At 40.2% G+C, this 19,553-nt stretch overlaps 1 protein-coding gene across 8 annotated transcripts in view; it reads right to left on the bottom strand.

Annotated features, from left to right (window-relative positions):
• SLC41A3 (solute carrier family 41 member 3) overlaps positions 1-19,553 on the bottom strand; it is an 81,191-nt gene that overhangs the window by 20,651 nt on the left and 40,987 nt on the right. The window contains exon 4 of one of the 8 annotated variants that reach the window (XM_082637201.1): positions 13,497-13,560. The exons of the other annotated variants lie outside the window; for them this stretch is intronic. Within the exon in view, the coding sequence (XP_082493327.1) occupies positions 13,497-13,560 (64 nt within the window). The remainder of the gene's footprint in view (positions 1-13,496; positions 13,561-19,553) is intronic. 8 annotated transcript variants of the gene reach the window in all.

Raw genomic sequence — 19,553 nt, 5'->3', positions numbered from 1 at the left:
AAACGTTGGCAGAATTGAAAGGAGAAGTAGACAGCTCTGCAATAATAGAAGACTTCAATTCTCCACTTTCAATAATGGATAGGACAACCAGACAGAAGATTTTGAAGGAAACAGAGGACTTGAACATGTCTATAGACTAACTGAACCTAACAAACAGATACATGACACTCTACCCAACAACAGCAGAATACATATTTTTCTTAAGGGCACCTGGAACATTCGTTGAAAAAGAAGAAAAATCTCAACTCAACAACCTAACTTTACAACTAGAAAAGAACAAACTAAACCCAAAAGCTATCAGAACAAAAGAAATAATAAATATTAGGCCATCACCAAAAAATCTACAAACAATAAATGGTTGAGAGGGTGTGTAGAGAAGGGAACCCTCCTGCGCTGTTGGTGGGAATGTAAATTGGTGCAGCCACTGTGGAGAACAATATGGAGATTCCTTAAAAAACTAAAAATAGAACTACCGTACGATCCAGCAATCCTACTCCTGGGCATAAATCCAGAAAAAACCGTAATTCAAAAAGACATGTACCCCAATGTTCATTGCAGCACAATTTACAATAGCCAAGACATGGAAGCAATCTCAGTGTCCATCAACAGAGGAATGGATAAAGAAGATGTGGTACATATAAACAATGGAATATCAGCCATAAAAAATAATGAAATAATGCCATGTGTAGCAACATGGATGGACCTAGAGACTGTCATACTGAGTGAAGTAAGTCACACAGAGAAAGACAAATATCATATGATATCGCTTATATGTAGAATCTAAAGGAATGGTACAAGTGAACCTATTTATAAAACAGAACTGGAGTCACAGATGTAGAAAACAAACTTGTGGTTACCAGGTGAGAAAAGGGAGGGGAGGGGTAAATTGGGAGATTGGGATTGACATATACACATTACTGTATATAGAATAGATAACTAATAAGAACCTACTGAACAGCACAGGGAGCTCTATTCCGTACTCTGTAATGACCTATATAGGAATAGAATCTAAAAAAGAGAGGATAACGTGTATGAATAACCGACTCATTTTGCTGTGCAGCAGAAACTAACACTGTAAAAAAATAAATAAATAAATAGAGGAAAAAATAAATATTTTTTCTCCAATAAAAAATTAAAAAATAGAGGAAAAAATAAATATTAGGGATAAATAGAAAATAGAAAAACAATGGAGAAAATCAACAAATGCTGTTTCTTCAAAAAGATCAACAAAATGATCAGACCTTAAGCTAGACTGATTAAGGGAAAAAAGAAAAGACTCACATAACTAAAAGTAGAACTGGGAAGACATTATTACTCAATTTACAGAAATAAAAAGTATTATCAGAGAGTACTTTAATGATTATATGCCAACAAATTGGACAACCTAGATGAAAAGGATAAATTACTAGAAATACACAATAGACCAAGTCTAAATCATGAAGAAATAGAAGCTCTGAACACACCCATAACTAATAAGGAGATTGAATTGGTAATCAAAAACCACTCAATAAAGAAAAGCCCAGGACCAGATGGCTCTACTGGTGAATTTTACCAAACATTTAAAGAAGAATTAACATCAATCCTCCTCAAACTCTTCCAAAGCAATTGCAGAGGAGGCAACATTTCCAAACTCATTCTATGAGGACAGATTTACACTGATACGAAAGCCAGACAAAGACACTACAAGAAAACCACTGGGTAATATCCCTTATGAATATTGACACAAAAATCCTCAATAAAATACTAGCAAACAGAATTCAAGAGCACATTAAAATTACTGTAAACCATGACCAAAAGAGATTTATTCCTGGAATGCAAGGCTAGTTCATATGAAAACTGATCAATGCAGTATACTCTATTAACAAAATGAAGGAAAATAAACCATGCCATCATCTCAATTGATGCAGAAAAAACATTTGACAAAATTCAACTTTCCATAATAAAAACATGCAACAAACTAGGAATAGAAGGAAACTACCCCAATATAATAAAAGCTATATATCAAAAGCCCACAACTAACATAACATGGTGAAATACTGAAATTTTTCCTCTAAGATCAAGTAAAACAAGGATACCCACTTTCACCACTTTTATTCAACACAGTCCTGGAAGTCTTAACCAGAGTAATTAGGCAAGAAAAAGAAATAAAAGACATTCAAATTGGAGAGAAAGAAGTAAAATTATCTCTACTCACAGATGACATGATCTTATATGTAGAAAACCCTAAAGACTGCACAAAAACTGAACTAATAAAGCAATCCATCAAAGTCACAGAATATAAAATCAACAATAGAAACAAAAAACACCCACTTGTGTGACTCTTTACTAACAATGAACAATCTGAAGAAAAAATTAATTAAACCATTTAACTTTCATTTACTGTAACGTCAAAAAGAAAAAAACACTTAGGAATTAACTTGACAAAGGAGGTGAAAGACTTGTATGCTCAAAATGTCCCTGAAAGAAATTTTGAGAGACACCAATAAATGGAAAGATATCCCATGTTCATGGATTGGAAAACAATAGTGTTAAGACGTCAATATTACCAAAAGCAATCTACAGGTTTAATGCAATCCCTGTCAAAGACCCAATGGCAAAAATAGAAAAAATTCATTTAAAAATTCATATGGAGTCTCAAGAGACACCCCCCCCCAAAGCCAAACCAATCTTAAACAAACCAACCAGGTTGGAGAAGACAAGCGGGCGGAGTAGAAGACCTTGAGCTCCCCTCCTCCCGCGAGCACAGCGACAGCACAGCTAACTGTGGGACAACCGTCAACAGAAAAGACTGAAACATTTTACCACAGCAGAGATTCCACATCCAAAGACAAAGGAAAAATCACAGTGAGACAGGAGGAGGGGCATACCCCCCAGCGTGGGTGACCCATTGACTGGAGAATAAGTCCATCACGGAAGTTCTCCCACGGGAGCGAGAGTTCTGAGCCCCACATCGGGCTCCCCAGCCTGGGGATCTGGCATTGGGAGGAGGGGCCCCCAGAGCATTTGGCTTTGAAGGCCAGCAGGTCTTAATCTCAAGAACTCCACAGGACTTGGGGATACAAAGACTCCACTCTTGGAGGGTGCACACAAAGTCCCTTGAGCACCAGGTCCCAGCACAAAAGCAGTGACTCCAAAGGAGCCTGGGCTAGGCCTACCTGCTGGTCTTGGAGGGTCTCTTGGGCAGCTGTGGCTCTCTCCTGGGACATAAAAGCTGGTGGTTAACATATCCAGGAGTATGCATCTGGAGGCTGATATCTTGCTTGGGACGTTAGCACCAAGACCTGGCCCCACCCAACAGCCTGTAGGCCCCAATGCTGGGACGCCTCAGGCCAAACAACCAACAGGCAGAACACAGCCCCACCCATCAGCAGACAGGCTGCCTAAACACTTTCTGAACCCACAGCCACCTCTAGACATGCCCCTTGACAGGGCCCTGCCCACCAGAGGGCCAAGACCCAATTCCACTCACCAGTGGGCAGGCTCCCACCAGGAAGCCTGCACAAGCCTCTAGACCAGGCTTACCAGCTAGGGGGCAGACACCAGAAGGAAGGAAACCACGATCCTGAAGCCTACAGAACTGAGTCTGAAAACACGGGTCAGAACCTACCCTGAGACTAGCTTGTCCCTGGCCCTTGGGTGACGAGAGGGGAGAGCACTGCTGGGATACATAGAACATCCCCTACAGAGGCCACTTCTCCAAGGTTGAGGAATGTAACTAAGCTACTACATAGATAAAAATACAAATAGAAATTTAAACAAAATGAGATGGCAAAGGAATATGTTCCAGACGAAGGAACAAGATAAAACCCCAGAAGAACTACTAAGTGAAGTGGAGATGGGCAATCTACTCAAGAAAGAGTTCTGAGTAATGATCATAAAGATGATCCAAGAACACAGGGAAAGAATGGAGGCACTGACTGAGAAGTTACAAGAAGTTCTTAAGAAAGAATTAGAAAAAATAAAGAACAACCAGAGTTGAAGAATACAATAAATGAAATGAAAAATACACTAGAAGGAATCAAGAGCAGAATAAATGAGGCAGAAGAATGGTTAAGTGAGCTGGAAGACAGAGTGGTGGAAATCACTGTCTCAGAACGTAGTAAAGAAAAAAGAATAAAAAGAAACAGGGACAGTTTAAGAGACCTCTGGGACAATGTCAAATGCACCAACATTCGAGTTATAGGGGTTCCAGAAGAAGATGAGAGACAGAAAGGGCCTGAGAAGATATTTGAAGAGATAATAGCTTAAAATTTCTCTAACATGGGAAAGGAAACAGTCACCCAAGTCCAGGAAGCACAGAGTACCATACAGGATCAACCCAAGTAAGAACATGCCAAGACATATAGTAATCAAACTGACGAAAATTAAAGAGAAAGAGAAAATATTAAAGGCAACAAGGGAAAAGCAACAAATAACAAAGGAACCCCCAAAAGGTTATCAGCAGATTTTCAGCAGAAACTCCGCAGGCCAGAAAGGAGTTGCACGATATCTTTAAAGTGATGAAAGGGAAAAACCTACAACCAAGAATACTCAATCCAGCAAGGGTCTTATTCAGATTCAATGGAGAAATAAAAGCTTTACAGACAAGCAAAAGCTAAAAGAATTCAGCACCACCAAACCAGCTTTACAACAAATGCTAAAGGAACTTCTTTAAGCAGAAAAGAAAAGGCCACAACTAGAAACAAGAAAATCGCAAATGGAAAAGCTCACTGGTAAAGGCAAACAGAGAGTGAAAGTAGGAAATCATCCACACACAAGTATATATCTAAACCAAAATCAGGAGAGGAGAAAAGTATAAATGCAGGATATCAGAAATGCATTGGAAATTAACAGATCAGCAACTTAAAACAATCATGCATATATATAGACTGCTATAGTAAAATCTCATAGTAGCCGCAAACCAAAACTCTACAACGGATATACACCCAAGTAAGAAGAAGGACTCCAAGACAGACTGGTGATCTCTTAGAATGATAGATGTAAGTGGCCCCTTGTTCCAAAGGTGCCAACTCACCTATGCAGGACATATTAAGAGTTTGTGTGGGAGATTAGTTCAAGATGGCAGAGTAGAAAGACGTCAGCTCACCCCATTCTTATGAAAACACCAAAATCACAACTAATTGCTGAACAACCAATGACAAAAAAAATGCTGGAACCTAAAAAAAGATACCCTACATCCAAAGACAAAGAAGAGGGCTTCCCTGGTGGCGCAGTGGTTGAGAGTCCGCCTGCCGATGCAGGGGACACGGGCTCGCGCCCCAGTCCGGGAAGATCCCACATGCCACGGAGCGGCTGGGCCCGTGAGCCATGGCCGCTGAACCTGCACACCCGGAGTCTGTGCTCCGCAACGGCAGAGGCCACAACAGTGAGAGGCCTGCGTACAGCAAAAAAAATAAATAAATTTAAAAACAGAAGAAGAAGAAGCCACAACAAGACGGTAGGAGGGGTGCAATCATGATAAAATCAAATCCCATACCTGCTGGGTGGGTGACTCACAAACTGGAGAATAATTATATCACAGAAGTTCTCCCACGGGAGTGAGAGTTCTGAGCCCCACGTCAGGCTCCCCAGCCTGGGGATCCGGTAACAGGAGGAGTCCCCAAAGAATCTGGCTGTGAAGGCCAGCAGGGTTTGAATGCAGGACTTCCACAGGACAGGGTGAAACAGAAACTCCATTCTTGGAGGGCACACACAAAGTCTTGTGCGCACCAGGACCCAGGGGTAAAAACAAAAAAGAGACTTGGCCAGACCTACCTGCTAGTACTGGAGGGTCTCCTGCAGAGGTGATGGGGAGGGCAGCCGAAGCTCACTGCAGGGACAAAGACAGTGGCAACAGCAGTTCTGGGAAGTACTCACTGACGTGAGCCCTCCTGGAGGTCACCACTAGTCCCACCATATAGCCTGTAGGCTCCAGTGCTGGGTCACCTCAGGCCAAACAACTAACAGGGAGGGAAAACAGCCCCACCCATCAGCAGATTAAAGTTTGACTGAGCATGGCCCTACCTACTAGAGGGACAAGACCCAGCTCCACCCACCACCAGTCCTTCCCATCAGGAAGCTTGCAAAAGCCTTTTTGATAGCCTCATCTACCAGACGGCAGACAGCAGAAGCAGAAAGAACTATAATCCTGCAGCCTGCAGAACAGAAACCACAATCACAGAAAGTTAAAATGAAATGGCAGAGGAATATGTTCCAGATGAAGGAACAAGATAAAACCTCAGAAAGTCAACTAAGTGAAGTGGAGATAGGCAACCTTCTGGAAAAAGAATTCAGAATAATGATAGTGAAGATGATCCAGAATCTCAGAAAAAGAATGGAGGCAAGGATCGAGACGATGCTAGAAATGTTTAACAAAAACCCAGAAGAACTAAAGAACAAACAAACAGAGATGAACAATACAATAACTGAAATGAAAAATACACTAGAAGGACTCAATAGCAGAATAACTGAGGCAGAAGAACGGATAAGTGAAGACAGAATGGTGGAAATAACTGCCGAGGAGCAGAAAAAAGAATGAAAAGAAATGAAGAGAGTCTAAGAGACCTCTGGTACAACATTAAATGCAACATCATTTGCATTATAGGGGCCCCAGAAGCAGAAGAGAGAAAGGACTTGAGAAAAGATTTGAAGAGATAATAACTGAAAACTTCCCTAACATGGGAAAGGAAACAGTCACCAAAGTCCAGGAAGCGCAGAGAGTCCCAAGAAGGATAAACCCAAGGAGGAGGAACACGCTGCCAAGACACACAGTAATAAAACTGACAAAAATTAAAGACAAAGAAAAAACTTTAAAAGCAACAAGGGAAAAACAACAAATAACATACAAGGGAACTCCCATAAGGTTATCAGCTGATTTCTCAGAAGAAACTCTGCAGGCCAGAAGGGAGTGACATGATATATATATAAAGTGATGAAAGCAAAGAACCTACAACCAAGAATACTCAATCCAGCAAGGCTCTCATTCAGATTTGACAGAGAAATCAAAAGCTTTATGGACAAGCAAAAGCTAAGAGAATTCAGCACCCCCAGGCCAGCTTTCCAACAAATGCTAAAATAACTTCTCTAGGCAGGAAAGCAACCAGCAGCTTAAAATAACCACGTACATATATAGACTGCTATAACAAAACCTCATGGGAACAGCAAACCCCAAAACTATAATAGGTACAAACACAAAAAAGGAAACACAACCCAAACAGAACACTAAAGATGGTCATCAAACCACAAGAGAAAAAGAGAGGAAAGGAAGAAAAAAGACCTACAAGAACAAACCAAAAAAATTAAGAAAATGGCAACAGGAACATACATATTGATAATTACCTTAAATGGATTAAGTGCTCCAACCAAAAGACACAGAATGGCTGAATGGATACAAAAACAACACCCATATATATGCTGTCTACAAGAGACCCACTTCAGACCTAGGGACACATACATACTGAAAGTGAGGTGATGGAATAACATATTCCATGCAAATGAAAATCAAAAGAAGGCTGGAATAGCAATACTCATATCAGACAAAATAGACTTTAAAATAAAGACTATTATAAGAGACAAAGAAGGACACTACATAATAATCAAGAGATCAATCCAAGGAGAAGACATAACAATTGTAAATACATATGCATCCAACAGAGGAGCACCTCAATATGTAAGGCAAACACTAAGAGCCATAAAGGGAGAAATCGACAGCCACACAATTATAGTGGGGGCTTTAACACCCCACTTCGGTTTTTTATAGCATGCTTTCTTTTTAATACCTATTAATTGCTTTTTTAAAATTAATTAATTAATTAATTAATTAAGTTATGCCAGGTCTTAGTTGCAGCCAGCGGGCTCCTTAGTTGCAGCTTGCCGGGTCCTTAGTTGTGGCTCGCTGGCTCCTTAGTTGTGGCTCACAGGCTCCTTAGTTGCAGCATGTGAACACTTAGTTGCGACACGCATGAGGGATCTGGTTCTCGGACCAGGGATCGAAGCTGGGCCCCCTGTATTGGGAGCATGGAGTCTTAACCACTGGGCCACCAGGGAAGTCCCAACACCCCACTTTCACCAATGGATAGACCATTCAGAAAGAAAATCAATAAGGAAACACAGGCCTTAAATCACTCATTAGACCATATGGACTTAATTGATATTTATAGAGCATTCCATCCAAAAGCAGCAGAATACACATTCTTCTCATATGCATGCAGAAGAGTCTCCAGGATCTACCACATGCTGGGCCACAAAGAAAGCCTTGGTAAATTTAAGAAAACTGAAATCGTATCAAGCATCTTTTCCGACCGCAACGTTATGAGATTAGAAATAAACAACAAGGAAAAAACTGTAAAAAACAAACATGTGGAGGCTAAACAATATGCTACTGAACAACCAATGGATCACTGAAGAAATCAAAGAGGAAACAAAAAAATACCTAGAGACAAATGAAAACGAAAAAAACGATGACCCAAAACCTATGGGATGCAGCAAAAGCAGTTCTAAAGGGAAGTTAATAGGAATACAAGCTTACATCAGGAAACAAGAAAAATAACAAACAAACCACCTAACTTTACACCTAAAGCAACTAGAGAAAGAAGAACAAACAAAATCCAAAGTTAGTAGAAGGGAAGAAATGATAAAGATCAGAGCAGAAATAAATGAACTAGAAACAAATAAAACAATACCAAAGATGAAAGAAACTAAAAGCTGGTTCTTTGAAAAGATAAACAAAATTGATAAACCATTAGCCAGCCTCATCAAGAAAAAAAGGGAGAGGGCCCAAATCAATAAAATTAGAAATGAAAAAGGAGAAGTTACAACAGACACCACAGAAATACAAAGGATAATAAGAAACAACTACAAGCAACCATATGCCAATAAAATGAACAACCTGGAAGAAATGGACAAATTCTTAGAAAAGTACAATCTCCCAAGGCTGAACCAGGAAGAAATAGAAAATGTGAACAGACCAATCACATGTACTGAAATTGAATCTGTGATTTTAAAAGTCCCAACAAAGGGACTTCCCCGGTGGTCCGGTGGTTAAGAATTGGTCCTGCAATGCAGGGAATGCCAGTTCGATCTCTGGTCAGGGAACTAAAATCCCACATGCCGCAGGGCAACTAAACCTGTGTGCCACAACTACTGAGCCCGTGCACTCCGGAGCCTGCGTGCCACAACTAGAGAGAAGCCTGTGCACCGCAACGAAGAGCCCACGTGCTATGAGGCCACTATTACCCTGATACCAAAACCAGACAAAGATACCACAAAAAAAGAAAATTACCAGCCAATATCATTGATGAACATAGACGCAAAAATCCTCAACAAAATACTAGCAATCTGAATTCAACAATACATTAAAAGGATCATACACCGTGATCAAGTGGGATATATCCCAGGGATGCAAGGATTTTTCATTTCTGCAAATCAATCATGTGATACACCACATCAACAAACTGAAGAATAAAAACCATATGATCATCTCAATAGGTGCAGGAAAGCTTTTGACAAAATTCAACACCCATTTATGATAAAAACTCCCCAGAAAGTGGGCATAGAGGGAACCTACCTCAATATAATAAAGTCCACATATGACAAACCCACAGCTAACATCATACTCAACAGTGAAAAGCAGAAAGCATTTCCTCTAAGATCAGGAACAAGACAGGGATGTCCACTCTCACCACTTTTATTCAACAATAGTTTTGGAAGTCCTAGCCATGGCAATCAGAGAAGAAGAAGAAATAAAAGGCATCCAAACTGCAAAAGACAAAGTAAAACTGTCACTGTTTACAGATGACTTGATACTATACACAGATCATCCTAAAGGTGCTACCAGAAAACTATTACAGCTCATCAATGAATTTGGTAAAATTGCAGTACATGAAATTGATACACAAAAATCTGTTGCATTTCTATACACTAACAATGAAAGATCAGAAAGAGAAATTAAGGAAACTATCCCATTTACCATTGCATCAAAAAGAATAAAATACCTAGGAATAAAGCTACCTAAGGAGGCAAAGACTTGTACTCCAAAAGGTGTAAGACACGGATGTAAGAAATCGTAAATGACACAAACAGAATGATACACCATGTTCTTGGATTGGAGGAATCAATATTGTCAAAATGACTATAGTATCCTAGGCAATGTACAGATTCAATGCAATTCCTATCAAATTACCAATTGCATTTTTCACAGAACTAGAACAAAAATTTTTTTAATTTTTATGGAAACACAAAAGACCCCGAAGAGCCAAAGCAATCTTGAGAAAGAAAAACGGAGCTGGAGGAATCAGGCTCCCTGACTTGAGACTATACCTCAAAGCTACAGTAATCAAAACAGTGTGATTCTGGCACAAAAACAGGAATATAGATCAATGGAACAGGATAGAAAGCCCAGAAATAAACCCACACACCTATGGTCAATTAATCTATGACAAAGGAGACAAGACTATACAGTGGAAAAAAGACAGTCTCTTCAATATGTTGTGCTGGGAAACTGGACAGCTACAAAATGAAGTTAGAACATTCTCTAACACCAAACACAAAAATAAACTCAAAATGGATTAAATGTAAGACCAGATACTATAAACTCCTAGAGGAAGGTATAGGCAGAACACTTTTTGACATAAATCACAGCACTATCTTTTTGGATCCGTCTCCTAGAGTAATGGAAATAAAAACAAAAATAAACAAATGGGACCTAATTAAACTTAAAAGCTTTTGCACAGCAAAGGAAACCATAAACAACACAAAAAGCCCATCTACAAACTGGGAGAAAATATTTGTAAATGATGCAACTGACAAGGGATTAATCTCTAAAATATACAAACAGGGCTTCCCTGGTGGCGCAGTGGTTGAGAGTCCGCCTGCCGATGCAGGGGACACGGGTTCATGCCCCAGTCTGGGAAGATCCCACATGCCGTGGAGCAGCTGGGCCCGTGAGCCATGGCCGCTGCTGAGCCTGTGCATCCAGAGCCTGTGCTCTGCAACAGGAGAGGCCACAACAGTGAGAGGCCCACGTACCGCAAAAAAAAAAGAAAAAAAAATACAAACAGCTTATACAGCTCAATATCAAAAAAACAAACAACCCAATCAAAAAATGGGCAGAAGATCTAAAAAGACATTTTTTCAAAAGAAGACACGCAGATGGCCAACAAACACACGAAAAGATGCTCAATATCGCTTATTATTAGAGAAATGCAAATCAAAACTACAATTAGGTATCACCTCACACAAGTCAGAATGGCCACCATTAAAAAGTCTACAAATAATAAATGCTGGAGAGGGTGTGGAGAAAAGGGAATGCTTCTACACTGTTGGTGGGAATGTAAATTGGTACAACCACTATGAAGAACAGTATGGAGGTTCCTTTAAAAACTAAAAATAGAGCTACCATATGATCCAGTAATCCCACTCCTGGGCATGTATCTGGAGAAAACCATAATTAGAAAAGATACATGGACCCCAATGTTCATGGCAGCACTATTTACAATAGCCAAGACATGGAAGCAACCTAAAAGCCCATTGACAGAGGAATCGATAAAGAAGATGTCGTACATATATACAGTGAAATATTACTCAGCCATAAAAAAGAATGAAATAAGCCATTTGCAGCAACATGGATGAAGCTAGAGATGATCATACTAAGTAAGACAAACAAAGACAAATATCACATGGTATCACTCATATGTGGAGTCTAACTAAAAAAAATGATACATGAACTTATTTACAAAACAGAAACTGACTCACAAACATAGAAAACAAACTTATGGTTACCAAAGGGGAGGGGAAGAGAGGGATAAATTAGGAGTTTGTGCTTAAAATATACATACTACTATATAGATAACCAAGGACCTACTGTATAGCACAGGGAACTATACTCAATATATTGTAATAACCTATAATGGTAGAGAGTGTAAAAATAAATAAGTAAATATATATATATATAACTGAATCACTTTACTGTACACCTCAAACTAACACAGTATTGTAAATCAACTATATTTCAATAAAAATTTTTAAAAAAGAACAAAGTTGGAGGCCTCATATTTCCTGATTTTAAAACCTATTTCACAGCTACAGGCTTTGAAACAGTGTGATACTGCCATAAAGACACATAGACCAACGGACTAGAACAGAGACCCCAGAAATAAACCCTGGCATATATGGTCAAATAATTTTTGACAAGCATGCCAGGACAGTTCAATGGGGAGAGGACAGTCTTTTCAACAAATGGTGCTGGGAAATCTGGACAGCCACATACAAAAGGATGAAGTTGAACCTTTACCTAATACCATATACAAAAATTAACTCAAAATGGATCAAAGATCTAAACATTAGAGCTAAATCTATAAACTTCTCAGAAGAAAACATAGGGGAAAATCTTATGACATTGTATTTGGTTATGATTTCTTGGATATGACTCAAAAAGCACAGGTAAGAAAATAAAAATAGATAAACTGGACTACATCAAAATTTAAAACTTTTGTGCATCAAAGGACACAATCAACAGAGTGAAAAGAAAACCAACAGAAAGGGAGAAACTATTGGCAAATCATATGTCTGATAAGAATTAAGTTCCAGAATACATAAAGAACTCCTACAGCTCAACAACCAATACATAAACCCCATTAAAAAATGTGTATAGGACTTGAATAGACATTTCTCCAAGAAAATTAAAAATGGCAAAAAGCACATGAAAAGATGTTCAACATTACTAATTATTAGGGAAATACAAATCAATATCACAGCCATTAGGATGGCTACTACTTAAAAAAAAACTCCCCCCAAAACAAAACAAAACAAAAACCCAGGAAATAACAAGTGCTGAGGAGGACGTGGAGAAATGCACATTTAACAACAGTTAAGATGGTAAAATTTATGTGTATTTTACTAAAATGAAAATAAAATATTTTAAAACACCCTTTCAGGGGGGTGAAAAGTCAAGCCAGAGAATGGGAGAAAATTTTTGCAAACCACATATATGACAAAAGATTCATATATAGAATTTATAAAGAGCTCTCAAAACTCAAGAGTAAAAACAGTAATGTAATTAGATATGAATAGATGCTTCACTCAAAGGGGTATGTGATGGCAAAGAAGCACATGAGAAAAGATGACCATTATTAGTCATTAGGGAAATGCAAATTAAGACCAAGATGAGATATGACTACATGTTTAATAAAACAGCTAAAATAAAAACTAGATGATACCAAATACTGGTGAGGATGCAGAAAAACTGAATATCTCAAAAACTGCTGGTGAGATTTCATAAAATTTTCTGGCAGTTTCTTTTTTTAATATATTTTTAAATTTTTAATTCTTTTATTACTTATTTTGGCTGCGCCAGGTCTTAGTTGTGGCATGCAGGATTTTAATTTTATTTTTTTTAGTTGCGGCATGCGGACTCTTAGTTGTGGCACTGCAGACTTATTAGTTGTGGCATGCACATGGGATCAAGTTCTCCGACCAGGGATCAAACCCGGGCCCCATGCATTGGGAGCCCGGAGACTTACCCTGAACGCGAAATTTTGATTCATACGCTTTGCTCACGTTGCTATTGAAGGGTCTGTCTTCATGCTGATGTAAAAGAGCTGCTTAGATACTTGAGGATACAGAAGCTCTGTTAATTTTGTATAACTCTTCCCCTTGTGAGTTATTCCCCTTTTAATTTGTGCAAGGAAACTGTACGGGTAGAATTGTCCCCCCAACAGAACTTGAAGTCCGAACCCCTAGAACCTCGTAAGTGACTTGATTTGGAAATAGGGTGGTTGGAGATGTACTTAGTTTATAATGAGGTCACACTGGGGTAGGGTGGGCACCTAATCCAATGTGACTGCTGTCCTTATAGAAAGGGGACATTTGGAGATATGTGCACACAGGGAGAGCCACATGAAGACAAAGACAGAGGTTGGGGCAGTGCATCTACATGCGAGGGAACAGTGAAGATCACAGCAGACCCAGAGCTGGGGAAAGGCCTGGAGCAGAGACTCCTATAGCCTCAGGGGGAGCCAGCCCATTCCAGCCTCCATCTCTGACTTATAACCAGAGCTTGGAGACCATACATTGCTGTTGTTTAAGCCACTCAGTCTGTGGTACTTTGTTATGACAGCCCTAGGAAACTAAAATTATTACGTAGCTCCCAGTTTAACTGAGACAAGGCATCGTCTTTCCTTTATGAGTTATGCATTTGTTCTGCTACTTAAAAAGCATTTCTTGTCACCAATTCTAAAAATACTGATGTGTTTTTCTGGTATCATGCTTTACTTTAAATTACTCCATGTATTCAAAATATACATTTATGTATAACATAAAATAAAAATTACTTCTAAAGAATTAGCCAATTATCTCAGGACCATTTATTAATAATCCACCCTCTTTTCATTGATTTAAAATGTCATATTATCATACAGTAGATTATATTTGTATAAGCCTGAGTTTATTTCTGGATGTTCTGTTTTGTTCTCTGATATATCAATTGAGACTGGCTGCAAAATATTTTTCTTACTATAACTTTATATTATGTTGTAAAATCTGGAAATCAAATTTCACCATTAGTCTTCTTTCTCTTTTTCCTACCAATATTTTCATGGTTATTCTGACTCATTCCTCCAGATAAACTTTAAAATAATACTGTCAAGGGCTTCCCTGGTGGCACAGTGGTTGAGAGTCCGCCTGCCAATGCAGGGGACACGGGTTCGTGCCCCGGTCCAGAAAGATCCCACATGCCACGGAGTGGCTGGGCCCGTGAGCCATGGCCACTGAGCCTGCACGTCTGGAGCCTGTGCCCCGCAACAGGATAGGCCATAACAGTGAGAGGCCCGTGTACCGCAAAAAAAAAAAAAAATAATAATAATAATAAATTAATTAATTAATACTGTCAAATGTTCCCCCAAATTTCTCTGACATTAACTGCATTAATTTTATAAACAAAAACAGGGAGAACTGGTAACTTTACAACATTGATTTTTCCCATCAGAAACTCCATCTCTCCCTCCAAATTTCTATTTCCCTTTATGGAGTTTTGTCATTTTATTTGTATGGGTCCCACACATTTCTTTTTGAGGCTTCAGTATGAAAAACTTTTAAAATTTGTTCACAGTTTGAAATGGGACCTAATCAAACTTACAAGCTTTTGCACAGCAAAGGAAACCATAAACAAAACGAAAAGACAACCTACAGAATGGGAGAAAATATTTGCAAATGAGGCAACCAACAAGGGCTTAATTTCCAAAATATACAAACAGCTCATACAACTCAACAGCAACAAAAAACAAACAACCCAATCAAAAAAACGGGCAGAAGACCTAAACAGACATTTCTCCAAAGAAGACATACAGATGGCCAATAGGCACATGAAAAGATGCTCAACATGGCTAATCATTAGAGAAATGCAAATCAAAACTACAATGAGGTACCACCTCACACCAGTCAGAATGGCCATCATCAAAAAATCCGCAAACAGTAAATGCTGGAGAGGGTGTGGAGAAAAGGGAACCCTCTTGCACTGTTGGTGGGAATGTAACTCATTTACACAGTGTAGCCACTGTGGAGAACAGTATGGAGGTTCCTCAGAAAACAAAATAGAGCCACCATATGATCCAGCAATCCCACTCCTGGGCATATATCGGACAAAACTGTAATTCAAAAAGATACATGCACCCCAATGTTCATTGCTGCGCTATTTACAACAGCTAAGACATGGAAGCAACCTAAATGTCCATTGATAGAGGAATAGATAAAGAAGATGTGGTACATATATATAGTGGAATATTACTCAGTCATAACAAAGAATGAAATAATGCCATTTTCAGCAACATGCTGCAACTAGAGATCCAGTGAAATCAGTCAGAAAGACAAATACCATATGATATCACTTATACGTGGAATCTAAAATATGACACATGAATCTATGAAATAGAAACAGATTCACAGAGAACAGACTGCTGGTTGCCAAGGGGGAAGGGGTTGGGGGAGGGGTGGAGTGGGAGGTTGGGGTTAGCGGATGTAAGTTTTTATATATAGGATGGATAAAGAACAAGGTCCTACTGTACAGCACAGGGAACTATATTCACTATCCTATGATAAACCATAATGGAAAAGAATATACAAATAAGAAAAGAATGTATATATATGTACAACTAAAAAAAATGTGTTCATTGTTTGAAAGATATCTCTCTCCAATTTTTTCAATTCAATTTTACAATTCAGTTGTATTTTGTAATGACCAATTTTAGTGTGTGCAGAAGTATGTAGTTATACATGTTAATGTCTATTTTAAATTTCATCTAGATATTTTGAAACCAGATCACTTTACTGAGATTATTAGTTTTAAAACTTTTCTAGATATTTCGTGTCCCCTGCATCTGCAGGTGGACTCTCAACCACTGCGCCACCAGGGAAGCCCTCTCCCTCTTTTTTATTTAAGGGTCTTATTTCCTTTTCTTGGCATATTACACTAGCTAAAACATCCAGAACAATATAAATAAAATATTCTTCTATTTCAAGTTGCACTAAGAATATTTTTTACATCATGAGTGGGTCTTGAAGGCAGAACTAATATACAGAGATTGGAAGTGGATCAGGGGTTTCTGGGATGGACTGTGGGTGGCAGGCTCTGTATCCTGATAGGGATAGTAGTTATGTCAGTGTGTATATTTGTCAAAAGTCACTGACCCGTACACTTAAAATTTGTGAGTTTTTGTTGTATTGATTTACACATTAATACAGTGTTGGGTGTTGAAAGCTTCTTTTTTTTGTTTTTTATAAATTTATTTTATATTTTTATTTTTGGCTGAGCTGGGTCTTCATTGCTGCGCAGGCTTTCTCCAGTTGCGACGAGCGGGGGCTACTCTTCGTTGTGGCGCGTGGGCCTCTCATTGCAGTGGCTTCTCTTTGCAGTGGAGCATGGGCTCTAGGTGTGCGGGCTTCAGTAGTTGTGGCTCGCGGGCTCTAGAGCACAGGCTCAGTAGTTGCGGCGCATGGGCTTAGTTGCTCCACGTCATGTGGGATCTTCCCGGACCAGGGCTCGAACCCGTGTCCCCTGCATTGGCAGGCGGATTCTTAACTGTTGGAAGCCATCCTGGAGCCACTGCACCATGACAAAGTCATGAAGCAACAGAAGGCGAAACTGCAAGGCAGCGCCATGCCGGGAGGCTGGACTACAGCTCTGTTGTTATGTTTTATGATAATAAATTTACATATAGGGGCAATTTTGGGGGGATGTTGCTCCACGTGAAAGAAAAATTCCTCTAAGGACTCCCCCTCCTGAAACTACCACAGAATGGGAAGTACCCACTAAAGCCCCAGGGAAATGGGTAAAGAATTCAGAGCCTGGAACTAAGGGGATGTTTTTATGGAAAACACCCTCTAGTATGGAGTTATGGCCATGGGCCGGAGTTCCTGATGACATAGGAAATTTATGGTTCTATTATAAAGGAAGATTAATAATAGAAAAGCAAATGCCTAGAGCAGAATTGGTTGCTAGGATAGGGAGAAAACACTGTCTCAGTTGAAGGAAACAACGAGAAAGGGCATGCAGGGTATATTGTAAATATTTTCGTGGAACCATTGTAGAAGGTTGCCCGTGCAAGAAGAGAAATAGGAACAAGTAGCTCCAACTTCTACAATTAAAATAATCATATAACTGCTTGGCTTGGTTACTAAGAAATAACCTGTGCTTAATGGGAACTTGGGGAAATATTTTAATAGTACATCTAGAAACTAGGGGATATTTTTTTAAAAAACATCTTTATAGAATATTTTGAGGTTTGATTGTGCTAAGATTGTTTGGTCACGTACCTGGTAATGTAATCAACTACAATATATAAATCTGTGATTGTAAACAAAAAAAAAGAGAGAGAAACATGCAATGCTGATACTTTAAGAAGTGTAACTAGATTTATTTCCTTCCCCGAAGCTATCCATCCCTTGGGTATCCCTGGACTCACTGGAGCTGGACTCCGGCACTTAACCACTGCGCCACCAGGGAAGCCCCTGAATGCTTTTAAAGGTTCTATTGCACTGATAATGGGGCTGTTCTCCTCAAACAGGCTGTGATGATCAACTGTTCCAATCATTCTCTTCTCCCCTCCACATTTTATGCATTTAAAAAAATTATAACAGTAAGACACAATCACAGCACAGAAGTGTTTAATATGCAGTTAAGCACCATGAAATAAAAATGTAACCCAAGGCACAGTGGTTAAGAAGCCGCCTGCCAATGCAGGGGACACGGGTTCAAGCACTGGTTTGGGAAGATCCCACATGCTGCGGAGCAGCTAAGCCTGTGTGCCACAACTACTGAGCCTGCGCTCTAGAGCCCACGAGCCACAACTACTGGGCCCGCATGCCACAACTACTGAAGCCCGCGTGCCTAGAGCCCGGACTCCGCAACAAGAGAAGCCACCGCAATGAGAAGCCCGCGCATCGCAAAGAAGACCCAACGCAGCCTAAATAAATAAATAAATAAATAAATAAATAAATAAATAAATAAATAAATAAATAAAATTTATATTAAAAAAATGTAACCTGAAATGCCACCATGGCAGGGATTACCATCAACATTTCTTCCCTCTCACTGACCCATTTAATCACACTTACATGTGTGCACACGTGTATGTGCACACACACGGGCACCATGTCACCTGTCACTTAAGACATTTCAATGGCCCACAAGACTGCACGGTCCGGCCTCTGCTGTGACAAATTACCACCAATTCAGTGGTTGAAAATGATGCAAACATCTCCTCTTTCAGTTCTGGAGGCCAGGGGTCTACAGAGGGTCTATGCAGGGGGGCAGCTGTTTCTTTCCGTTTCCAGTAGGTAGAGCTATACCTGGCTCACGGTCCTTCCTTCATCTTTGCAGGCTGGTGGCGAGCATCTGCTCCCCCAACCTGCCTCCTTCTTCTGTCTGACATTTCCCCCAACCCCACCTCCCCTTGGTAAGGACCCTTGTGACAACACCAGGCCCCCTGGACGATCCAGGATTATCTCCTACCGCAAGGGCCTTAACTTAATCATGTGCAAACACCTCCACGTAAGGGAGCATTCAGTCTCCACGGGTTAGGACGTGGACATCTTTGGGAGCTGCTGTTCAGCTGGCCACCCCTCACCTCTCTCTCCAGCCTCGGGCTCCAGGGACCCCCCCCCCAGCACCCCAGCTGCATCGCCCACCTCTCGGTGTCTAGAACACAGCACATCAGGACATTTTCACAGAGAAAGGAGACCATCCCCATAACAGAAGGAAAGGGATTTCCATGCCCTGGGAGGGTGACGAGAGTAGCAAAGCTGGGAACTGTGACAGAGTGCCCAGAGGAGGACACCCTGGTGACGAGGATTCTAGGACATTTGCCACTGCTTCTGGGTCATGTGTGGAACCAGCCTCAGGCTCCAGCATGAACAGGGGACACAAGGACACAGCACCCCTGACATCTGGGCCTTGTCCGCAGCCCAGCCTCCGGCCAAAGAGCAAGGTGATGGCGGGAGGAGTGACCACGTAGAGCCACATGATAGGACAATTCCCAGTGACGTCAGATTTTCAGAGTCCAACCCACCCGCCCACGAGCTCCACG

The sequence above is a fragment of the Mesoplodon mirus genome, assembly GCF_964341445.2.
Source record: "Mesoplodon mirus genome assembly, chromosome: 12".
In the NCBI taxonomy this organism is placed as follows: domain Eukaryota; kingdom Metazoa; phylum Chordata; class Mammalia; order Artiodactyla; family Ziphiidae; genus Mesoplodon; species Mesoplodon mirus.
Note: the sequence above shows the minus strand (reverse complement) of the source record. Positions and strands in the feature narration are given on the sequence as shown.